Consider the following 12,204-nt stretch of genomic DNA (forward strand, 5'->3'; position numbering starts at 1 on the left):
GCTCAGTTGGTCCAGCCGGGTGTGTGGCAGGGACAGTGAATGATTGACAGAGGGACAGGAGGTGGTACTCACCATTATGTAAGACGCGTTAATGTAATCTGTGCCTTTCATGCCGGGTAAAGGTGCCAACCCCACCCTCGCACGCTCCGCTGCCATAGAGAAAGAGAGATCCAATCAAGGCACAGTGATCATAGAGCTAAGTAGCAAACATGTTCTTATTTGTTTACAAAGTAAAGTGTGTCATTTTTATGAAAGCAGCCACAGCATAATCACTTAAAATAACTCTAGTATGAGCATGGACCATAAACAACTGGTTATGTAACTAACTACTGTAGATGAATGACTTCCTATTACCATGAATAGAGCCTAAGGTTATCAGAAACAGGAAACTGTGGAAAGCAGCAGCCTAGACGGGAGCCAATACAAAATCTGAATATCGCTGTCAGGTGGTGCATGGATAATATAATTTGACTTACAGGGTACTACCGAGGAGTTGCGGTTCTTCTCTTTGTTGCATTCCTTCTGAGCACTGAAGCACTCCACAAACCTGGCATTACACTGAGTCACCAACTGCAACAAGAGAGGTGAGAGGGCAAGAAAGAGGGACAGATGGGTGGATGAAAGTGGGTGAGGAAGAAAGACATAGAGAGAGAGAGAGGTTAGATAACAATGATACAATACACCAGATTATCTGATAAAGATACATGCTTCGATTGTTCATTCATACCCTCCCTACTCTGTCATTTAAACAAACTCTCATGGCCTGCAGGACTCTGTGTAGAGTCACTGACCTCAGGTGTTCTGACACTAACCACCCTACTGTTATGGCCCTAAACATGGGGTTCAGAACATAGCTAGTAGTGTAAACATGTGTTTAGAATACAGCACAACCATGTGCTGCTTCCCATCAACACCGACTTTCAACAGTTCATTCAATTATAGTCAAGTCTCAGATCAAATTCTGCTGACTGAAAAAAGTGTTTGCTCATCTTAATATTGCAGATAACGCTCATGCCAAATCGCATGTCACAAAAAGACAAACACTGCTTAATTCTTTGTAGAGCAGAAATTAACACAGACTTTTTCTTGGGCTGTGAAAAACAAAATAAATATTCTCTCCCAAAAATTATTAACTTCAAATCCAGCCTTGAGGCTAATTGCATTAAAATCCCAATGGCTGCCATTGTTTCGCAAGAGCACGCTCAATCTCTCCCAACCCTGGGCTAAATCAAATACACCGTGGAGGAGAATAATGAAAGCCAATTACGTTGTGAGCTTGTCATCAAACCAGGCCATAACCCAGACCCCCCACCATTATAGGAAAGTTCACATCTCCCTGGAAACAAGCAGTGAGTGGGGTTAGTCAAAGGGGCCACCCGAGGAAGATAAGTACTCTTCCCCCAAATGTATTTCCATTCTAATTACGATCACTTCTCCAGTAGTGGGCCCTGAGGGAGATGAATCACAACTTTGTGATGCTGAGGGACGTCTTTAAGGAGACAAACAGGACCCTGAAGTCTCTGCTCTGGGAAAACATGGGAACGATGGAGAGCTGAGAGAAGAGAGAGGATAGAGGGAGAGTGGGGTACAGAGAGAGAGAAAAAAGAGGTACAGAGAGAGAAAGAGAGAGAAAGAAAGGTAAGGAGAGAAAGAGAGACAGCGAGAGAGACAGACAGAGAGATGTGGCAGAAAAAGAAAGATGCAGAGAAAATATGTTTGAGAGAGAAGGAGCATGATAGGCAGATAGAGAAAGAGATCTAGGGGAATGAGTGTTCAGTAAGACTGAGAAGGAGGTACTCTGACCTTAAACTGTTTCTCCAGCCGTGTCTTGCCGCCCACCCCAGGCATAAGGATACTGTTGACATAGCTGTGCAGCTGGCTGGACAACACCTCCGTCTCCTTCCCCATGATGGCCTCAATCAACACATCATGAATGAAGATATACTGCTCCTATAGGCCAAGCAGGACAGAAAGAGAGAACACCAGTCAGACATGCAGACAACGTGGCAGTGCAGCTCTTTTTAGAGCAGATAAATTATGACAATGACCATGGTCCCCTTGGTCCCGGACAACAGTGGCTGTGTGATGCATGCCTTTCCTATATTTACAAAGAGGGACATGGACAGACTTAAACACAGCTGCATTAGACAGATAAGAAAGATGGAAGTTTAATGTTATGCTCTACTGTAGTCTACTAGCTGCAGGGAGTTTGATCATTCGGGACTTTACCACAGATGCTCAAGTGAATAGAATGGCACATGGTGATTATAGAATGAGTCACTCAGGATGTTCATACACACTCAAAAACACACACACACACAACCCACCTCTGTTTGTACCAGGTAGTTGCGCTGTGTCCGGATGTGTTTGAGGAAGCCCAGGACGTTGACTGTGCTTTTGTCCTTGATCTGCTGCAGCATGCTGTCTATGACGATGTAGGTCCCTGTCCGGCCCACACCCGCACTGCACACACACACACACACACACACACACACACACACACAAGAACATAGAACTTGGATATTCATACAGGGTGGCAGGGTAGCCTAGTGGTTAGAGCTTTGGGCTAGTAACCGAAAGGTTGCAAGTTCATATCCCGAGCTGACAAGGTACAAATCTGTCGTTCTGCCCCTGAACAGGTAGTTAACCCACTGTTAATCATTGAGAATAAGAATTTGTTCGTAACTGACTTGCCTAGTTAAAATAAATACAGGGTTTCCTATTGCCATTTAGCTCTTCAGGAATATGGACAAAGAGCTCCATGACAGCAGCAGACTAATTCATCTTCTCACTCAGCTGTCAATCCCAGTACATGTATGCTGCATTCATCTTCTCCTCTAACTGGTTCTTAATCAATCAATCCATGTCATTGGCTGGCCAGAGAGACCAGACACATCATTTTCCAGATCTAAACCAGTTGCTGATGAATGATGTTCAAGGACTGAAGTTTGGGAGAGCAGCTCTAATGAATCCAAGCCCTCCTGGAGAAGTCATACAGTACAAACTCCTATAAAACATGCCTTAACCTCACATCTGACCCTTAACAGGGCTATTTATATCTCATAGGTGGACTTCTCCTCAAGTCAAGGTCCTGTGTGTATCATTAACAGAAATCCATGTTCAGCAGGAGAGAAGCCAGTCGGCAGCACTGACAGTGTGAGAGAAGGTCCACCCAGGTCACTGTGTCCACCCAGGACACAGTAATAAGCTTGGCTAGAGGACCTGTGGTGTGTGTGTCTGGCAGAGCTGTATAGTTGAGTGTGTAGACACAGCAGGTTCTGCCTGTGAAGGGTCATTATCAAACAGCACAGGACAGATGACATTAGAGACCATTACTCTCATTACCGAGGAGGGAACTTTCACTGGACAATTACAGTCCATGTCCCTGCCTTAAACACATGCTTAGCTAACCACAGCTGTGATTCCTTTCTCTCAGGTAACAAAGGAAGTGCAGAGTAGCTGTAGGGAAAATTATAGTGTATATTTCAGACTGCAGTGCATATTACACTCTAAAAATTAGGGGTTCAACTGGAGTTCTAAGATCATCAAAGAACATTAGGGTTCTTGGCAATGAAAAACAGCCCCAAAAAGGTTTTTCAAAGATACAGAAGAGGCACACAGGGGAATTTGCTGTTAATCCTTCCCTTTCTCTAATGTATTTTGCAATAAAACTAGCAAGTGTTGTAAGATCATTGCTTTACTCGGACTCGAGACCACAGCAGCAATCCTGCTCTTGCCCTATCTCTTCAATGAGGACCCGAGTAGCCTTTATGGCCGTGACAAGGTATGCCTATGCTCAAATAATCTGTTTCTTCATAAACATGTGTGCATGCTTGTATAAAACTACAGCTGAACATTTGTTATGTTCTTTGTTAATTGTATGTGTATTAATCTTTTCTTACTTTTTGTTGACACAGATTACACTGCTCCCTACTCCTTTACTGCAAATCGGTGGGAATCCAATTCACCATGAGAGTGAAATCCCACTGGTATTTGATGGGGAGAACATCCACGCCCTATTGGACGTCCTCATGGGACTTGGGGCTCTGCTAGGGCTGGATTTTTTATTTTCAGTTCAATTTCCCCAAAATGTCAGAAAAACACCTATGTTGTTAAGTTACTGTGTTCTGGGGATAAGAGAATTTGGGGTGAAGTTGCCAGGGCCGGTTATAAAGATGGCAAACTCCCTAACATAACTAAGTGGTTGTTGGACACACACACACACACACACACACACACACACACACACACACACACACACACACACACACACACACACACACACACCCTTAAGCAAAAAAAACTGCATTTAGTATCAAGTCTACAATACTGTTAGTTTACCTATGATTATTTTTAATGTATGTTGTTTTTATTGTACATCATTATTATTATTATTATTATTATTATTTTATTTTTTATTTTTATGAAAAGCACTGCACAAAGTAAATGTATTATTTATTATGGTCTGACATGTCTGCAGACATTTTTTTCATAAGTTTTGTTTGGTAAACTGTTTTGTAAATATTCCTTCACATTTGTGGTGCCACTAAATAATCAATTTATTACTTAAATCAATATTGTCAATATTGTTATTATTATTATTGTTATTCATGTATTTTTTTTATAATGGAGAGAGGGAGGACAGGGAGTTTTAAAAAATTAACCCCAAAAGGTTCTTCGAGGAACCATTATAAGGGGTTCTTCGAATAACCTTTTTCAAGGGTTCTTAAAATAACTTATAGGGTTTCCCCCACAGTTTCAATTTGAAGAACCCTTAAAGGATCCTCCAGGAACCTTTACGTTTTACACTGCATGGCTCTATGCCAGGTCACTCACAGCACTGCATGTAGAGGGCATACTTTTTCATCTCAGTCGTGCCAAATCAAATTGTATTTGTCACATGTGCCGAATACAATACCTTACAGTGAAATGCTTACTTACAAGCCCTAAGCAACAATGCAGTTTAATATATATATATATATATATATATATATATGAATAAGAAATAAAGCAATAATTATTAAAGAGCAGCAGTAAAATAACAATAGTGAGGCTATATACGGGGGGTACCGGTACAGAGTCAATGTGCGGGGGCACCGGTTAGTCGAGGTAATTGAGGTAATATGTACATGTAGGTAGAGTTATTAAAGTGCCTATGCATAGATAATAAACAGAGAGTAGTAGTAGTGTAAAAGGGGGGAATGCAAATAATCTGGGAAGCCATTTGATTAGATGTTCAGGAGTCTCATGGCTTGGGGGTAGAAGCTGTTTAGAAGCCTCTTGGACCTAGATTTGACACTCCGCTACTGCTTGATATGCAGGAGCAGAGAGAACAGTCTATGACTAGGGTGGCTGGAGACTTTGACAATTTTTAGGGCCTTCCTCTGACACTGCCTGGTATAGAGGTCTTGGATGGCAGGAAGCTTGGCTACACTGATGCACTGGGCCGTACACACTACCTTCTGTAGAGCTTTGTACGTGTCTCTGTGTGTGGAGTAAAGGTGGTCTAGAGTTTTATTTCCCTCTAGTTGCACATTTAACATGCTGGTGGAAATTTGGTAAAACAGATTTAAGTTCCCTGCATTAAAGTCCATGGCCACTAGGAGCGCCGCCTCTGGATGAGCATTTTCCTGTTTGCTTATGGCGGTATACAGCTCATTGAGTGTGTCTTAGTGCCAGCATCGGTCTGCGGTGGTATGTAGACAGCTACGAAAAATACAGATGAAAACTCTCTAGGTAGATAGTGTGGTCTACAACTTATCATGAGATACTCTACCTCAGGCGAGCAAAACCTTGAGACTTCCTTAGATATCGTGCACCAGCTGCTGTTTACAAATATACACAGAACGCCACCCCTTGTCTTACCAAAGGCTGCTGTTCTATCCTGACGATACAGTGTAAAACCGGCCAGCTGTATTTTGTGAATGTTGTCGTTCAGCCGCAACTCAGTGAAACATAAGATATTACATTTTTTTATGTCCTGTTAGTAGTTTAATCTTGCTCGTAGGTCATCATTTTTATTTTTCAATATTTGCCAATAGAACAGATGGCAGTGGGAGTTTACTCGATCACCTACAAATTCTCAGAAGGCAGCCCGTACTCCGCCCCCTTTTTATCCATCTTCTCTTCACACAAATGACAAGGATTTTGGCCTGTTCTTGGGAAAGCAGTATATCCTTCACGTCGGACTCATTAAAGGAAAAAGCTTCTACCAGTTCGTGGTGAGTAATCACTGTTCTGATGTCCAGAAGTTATTTTCGGTCATAAGACACAGTCGCAGCAACATTATGTACATAATTAGTGAAAAAATGTGTTACAAACAACGCAATTTAAAAAAAATAATAACAAAAATCCTACCCATTTATTGGCAGAAACACTTATGTATCAAGCACCACAACAGATGCTTCACTGGTGAAAATAAATAATAAACTAAACTACAGTAAATCATGAAACTGTCTAATATTGACTATTTTTGGGGGCTCATTAGTTCTCATAATCTTTATTTTTGCCTTTTGTTCTTCCTCTCATGCTTGATACATTTTTGAATACACAGTTTGCAAAATGTGTACCTCTTCTATTTTAGTAAGTCTTCTCCCATAAGAACCCCTGAGCAGCACAGTGACAGAGACAATACCTGCAGTGGACCAGCATAGGGCCCATCTCTGGGGTCTGGGTGGCAGCAGACCTCCTGACGAAGGTGAGCACGGGGAGGGTGTACTCAGGGACGCCCATGTCAGGCCACTGGGTATAGTGGTATTGCACCACCGTTCTTTCACTCTGACACCCCTTAGGGTTCCCTTTCTGACCCTTGGAGAGAGGGAGGGAGGAAGAGGGAGGAGGGAGATAGAGAGAAAACACATTGATTAGTATCTTTCTACATGATAAGAAGTAGATGAGATATCATGTTAGTCACTTTTCAATAACACTGAGACCAGTAGAACAGGATCACTTGAGAAGACAGGTATGGAGACCATTAACACTGTAGACCAATAACACTGAGACCAATAACACTGTTGACCTATAATACTGCAGACCTATAACACGGTAGACCTATAACACTGCAGACCTATAAATCAAATTCAAATCAAATCAAATGTATTTATATAGCCCTTCTTACATCAGCTGATATCTCAAAGTGCTGTACAGAAACCCAGCCTAAAACCCCAAACAGAAAGCAATGCAGGTGTAGAAGCACGGTGGCTAGGAAAAACTCCCTAGAAAGTCCAAAACGTAGGAAGAAACCTAGAGAGGAACCAGGCTATGAGGGGTGGCCAGTCCTCTTCTGGCTGTGTTGGGTGGAGATTATAACAGAACATGGCCAAGATGTTCAAATGTTCATAAATGACCAACATGGTCAAATAATAATAATCACAGTAGTTGTCGAGGGTGCAACAAGTCAGCACCTCAGGAGTAAATGTCAGTTGTCTTTTCATAGCGATCATAACACTGTTGACCTATAACACTGCAGACCTATAACACTGTAGACCTATAACACTGTCACTGACCTTTTTTACTTTTGTGTTGCGTACGGTGAAGCGTCGTAGCGTGTAGCAGGCGTGCACTTTGGTGCTCTTTAGCGTGACCACGATGTTCCCATATTCCTCTGTGTTCTCTGTGGGCCAGTACTGATCACATTTTCTCTGCAGAGACACACCACACATGGTTAGGGACTCTTGTTTCAATGAATCACAAAAAACTAAAGGTTATTATATGATTACTAAAAGGATCTATTGAATTGTAGTGTATATACCCTTCCTTTCTCCACGAGGTTGGTGATCATGACGATGATGCCAGTGTTCTGTTCCCACACCATCCTCCAGAAGTCCTCGAAGGTGGACTTGAGAGGGCCCTGGGCCGCGATGTATGCCTTGGGCTTGTTATAGCCCTATCATACACAGGGAAACAAGGTGAGAGACCATGAACAAAACATACACAATATTCAAAGACATTGTCATGCTTGTAAAATACGTAACACATATTGTACACACACGCCTACAATACACAGTACAAAAAACGAATTCTTACAAATACACACTCACACGACCAGACGGACCAAAATAGATACTCCAATCAACACTCACATCTACGTAATTGGCATTGATATAGTCACTGTGTTTGGTGTCCTTCCCAGCTAAAGGCCGTAGCTTCACCCGAGTGTGGTCGTCTGGAGGAGAGACAGGGACAGTTAGCTCTGTGTGTGTGTGTGTGTGTGTGCGTGCGTGCGTTCACGTGTGTGTCTCACATTCCCCACACTACATATTCTGTTAGCTCTGAAGACACCAGTAGCCTAGATGATGAGAGCTGTACTCTTACAAGCAGGATCTGTATGACATGAAGCATCAGTGCAGTGGTGTGTCAGCCTGTCATGCTCCTGCATTGTAATGTGTGGTGTGCACTACTCACAGGCCACGATGTTGATGTATCTGTTCTTGTGCTTGTTGTCTGGATGGTTGGAGTGCTCCGACGTGATCTTCATGTCCACCGTGCATCGTTGCACCTCCTGTGGGAGAGAGAGAGACACACCAAGGGTAACATTTTGGAACGAAGTGAAAAGAGAGATTTTGACAGTTATAGAGGCATTTCTGGTAACATCTAAGCAATTTTTCGCAGTCAGATGCGGTCGACAAAGTGACAGATACAGGGCAGCTGTCTCCCTCCCTCTCTTCCTCTCTCTCTCTCTCTTCCTCGCTCTCTCTCTGAGCAGAAGTTGACACGCTCTCTCCAGGGTTAGGCTCAATTCAAATCAAAGGGCAGTCAATTCAGGAAGTGATAAATAGCTTCTACTTTTCAGTTTATTGAGAAGTCATTGAAAATAAATACCCTTTTTCTATCATTGAATTGTCGTTTCAGTTAACTTTCTGAATAGATGGCCTTCAATTCGATTTGAGTCCAACTCTGGCTCTCTCCCCTTAAGTGCTGTCACACACTAAGCTAACCATCACGCAATCTTCCCAAACCTACGCTGCTCTCACAACATCATTCCACTCCCAGTGGAACCATAAAGTATGCCATCCATTGAGAAGCTTCATGTATCCCTTTTATCAACCGTCCTTTAAAGCCACGGCAGAAAACATGCCAAATATGCTTGCGTTCTTTGTGTGTCTCGATACAATCATGAAACCAGAGAACACATGCCCATTCTACTCTATCACTCTATAGTCTTATAGCAACCAGTACATAGTCAATGTTTTATGACAAAGCAACAACAGTTATCTGGCCTTCTAGCAACACCAATTATGACCGACCATGGTGTTCAGTCTGGTCAAATCAGCCCCTCGTTCATTTCCTCTAAGGATTTACAGGTCAACAACCTTTTTATATATTTAATAGATGTCTCTCTCCATGGTACAAACAGGAATACTCATTTATTCTGGGCACAGCAGAAGAATTCAGACCCCTCATAAAAGTTGGAGATAGATATATGATAGATAGATAGATATAAGGGAAGGGTGACTGTGGAGGTGGGGTGTACATGGGTAAGAACATGGTGCTGGGATCAAGTTGTGAGGGCTTGGGGACAGTGAAACTGGGTACATACTTACTGTAAAGTCACTGGCTGATGTGACCACCAGATGGCTTATACATACACCACACACACGCCAGACACACGCCTGCACACACATGCTTACACATGCTTACACACACACGCACGCACGCACACACACGCACACACACACACACACGCTTACACACGCTTACACACGCTTACACACGCTTACACACACACACACACACACACACACACACACACACACACACACACACACACACACACACACACACACACACACACACACACACACACACACACACACACACACACAAAATACGGACACAGCTGCCCACTGGCTCAAATTACAGTGTGTATGCCAAGGAGAGTAGTGGCATTACAGAATGAGATCCTAAAAATGAGCAGATCTCTAGCCAACACCAGGGAGAATTCAACCATGGTGGACATATGTGGACATTAGAATGACAAGAAGGTATTTATAAATCACCCCAGAACCCTGTCTGTCTATATGGTGTGAAAGGCATCAGGGTACAGAGAGTTATTAGTAAACAGTAAATCTATGAGACATGACGCAAATGGACATATTAGCCACCAAGATCGAAGTCATGTCATGTAACTAACATATCCTCCCTGTGACTCTATCTGTATGCAGCATGCATTCTATCCCCAAAGATTCCCATTGGACAGTGCCCAGGGATCCAAGCCCAGCCAAACCCATTCCCCAGCCTCTCCCCCTGTCTTTACGCACCCTGCCCAGGGATCCAAGCCCAGCCAAACCCAATCCCCAGCCTCTCCCCCTGTCTTTACGCACCCTGCCCAGGGATCCAAGCCCAGCCAAACCCATTCCCCAGCCTCTCCCCCTGTCTTTACGCACCCTACCCAGGGATCCAAGCCCAGCCAAACCCATTCCCCAGCCTCTCCCCCTGTCTTTACGCACCCTACCCAGGGATCCAAGCCCAGCCAAACCCATTCCCCAGCCTCTCCCCCTGTCTTTACGCACCCTGCCCAGGGATCCAAGCCCAGCCAAACCCATTCCCCAGCCTCTCCCCCTGTCTTTACGCACCCTACCCAGGGATCCAAGCCCAGCCAAACCCATTCCCCAGCCTCTCCCCCTGTCTTTACGCACCCTACCCAGGGATCCAAGCCCAGCAAAACCTATTCCCCAGCCTCTCCCCCTGTCTTTACGCACCCTGCCCAGGGATCCAAGCCCAGCCAAACCCATTCCCCAGCCTCTCCCCCTGTCTTTACGCACCCTACCCAGGGATCCAAGCCCAGCCAAACCCATTCCACAGCCTCTCCCCCTGTCTTTACGCACCCTACCCAGGGATCCAAGCCCAGCCAAACCCATTCCCCAGCCTCTCCCCCTGTCTTTACGCACCCTACCCATGTCTCCCTGGGGCCCGTCGGGACAAAGCCACTTGTCAGGGCCCGAGGACGCTCCACCCAAAGGGGTTTCGCTCCGCTGCCTTCCCCCTTTCTCCTGCCTCCTTTCTGGGGCAGAATAAAGAGATGTGGAGTGCAAGTAGCACTCCATTCACTCAGGAGAGGGGCCCCCCTTAAACCTTAAACCACTTCCAAGTGTCACTCACACTGGCCTGGACAACAAGCGGGTGGTGGTGGGGGAGTGGCAGTGTTGCTAGCCCCATGGGGAAACTCATTAGCAGGGCCTAGCGTAGGACAGCTCCCCCATCCTTCTTCTGGGGAGAGGGTCACTAAGAAATACTCAGAGGTTTGCTAACGGCTGAGAAAGTAAGGGTGGGAGAAGGTGAAGGGAGGGAGAACGAGGGCAGCAGAGTGGGTTTCTCAAACTACAGCGATAGAAATAGGAGAGGTATTTACAGCACATATATCTGTTAGCATGTGATTAAAATCCCCCTCAAAATAAGTTGTAGGATCACTGACTGAGCCCTCAGATATATTTTACTCGGAATGAAACTTGAAAACTATGGCTGTCCTAAGGGCTATAACCCAGGCACAAAGCATTACTGATCTTACATCATCTGTGTGATCCACATACAACACAAGGTAAATATTGGTTTAGTAAGGCAGTGTAGTGGACATGTGACACAGGTTTCCAGCCTGATCTGCTCTCTGTCTAAATCAGCTAACAGACCTCTCGTACATCATCTGCTCCAAGACCATTAGCTGCACTATGGAAACCTTAAATGCCCCACACACACACACAAGCATGCACGCACACACGGACACACATGCTGCCCTCACTCACATGGCAAACCAAACACGACACAGGAACATGGAAAGTCAACCAGTGGTTAGAGCAAGGTCACCTGGCTAACTCAGACTCTAACCCACCGGGCTGGGATGCTATGCTAGCCAGTCTATCGTGGGGTTAAGAGTTAAGATGACTATATTACAGCAACAAAGGGAGCAGTTATTTACCTCAAAGTCCTCTGAGAAGCCATGCTGGTTGTTGGAATAGAGCTCTGAGATGTGTTTGATGAACTGCTTGACAGGAATGGCCTCCATGTCATCTGGAAGGGAGACCATAGAATTAGACACTTAGTCAAAAACACACAGACACACAGTTTGAGTCATACAGACAAACAGTTTGAGTTCGGCACACACTTGTGTCTAGGGAAGACATGTAGCAGAGGAACTGACGTATATGTCACATATGAAGATATCAACATGTTTAATGTACAGTACAATGTACAGTACAGTACAATGCATGT

At 44.4% G+C, this 12,204-nt stretch overlaps 1 protein-coding gene across 3 annotated transcripts in view; it reads right to left on the reverse strand.

Annotated features, from left to right (window-relative positions):
- Positions 1 to 12,204, reverse strand: part of LOC109896944 (receptor-type tyrosine-protein phosphatase gamma) — a 317,719-nt gene that overhangs the window by 9,292 nt on the left and 296,223 nt on the right. For 2 of the 3 annotated variants that reach the window (XM_020491414.2, XM_031806855.1), the window contains 10 exons: positions 11,912 to 12,003; positions 8,404 to 8,500; positions 8,082 to 8,164; positions 7,751 to 7,885; positions 7,506 to 7,640; positions 6,635 to 6,807; positions 2,328 to 2,463; positions 1,804 to 1,950; positions 477 to 570; positions 73 to 149 (listed from right to left, as the gene is read on the reverse strand). In XM_020491414.2, the coding sequence (XP_020347003.1) occupies positions 73 to 149; positions 477 to 570; positions 1,804 to 1,950; positions 2,328 to 2,463; positions 6,635 to 6,807; positions 7,506 to 7,640; positions 7,751 to 7,885; positions 8,082 to 8,164; positions 8,404 to 8,500; positions 11,912 to 12,003 (1,169 nt within the window). The other variant, XM_031806938.1, reaches the window with a different exon arrangement.

This window comes from Oncorhynchus kisutch, linkage group LG1 (assembly GCF_002021735.2).
Source record: "Oncorhynchus kisutch isolate 150728-3 linkage group LG1, Okis_V2, whole genome shotgun sequence".
NCBI classification, from domain to species: domain Eukaryota; kingdom Metazoa; phylum Chordata; class Actinopteri; order Salmoniformes; family Salmonidae; genus Oncorhynchus; species Oncorhynchus kisutch.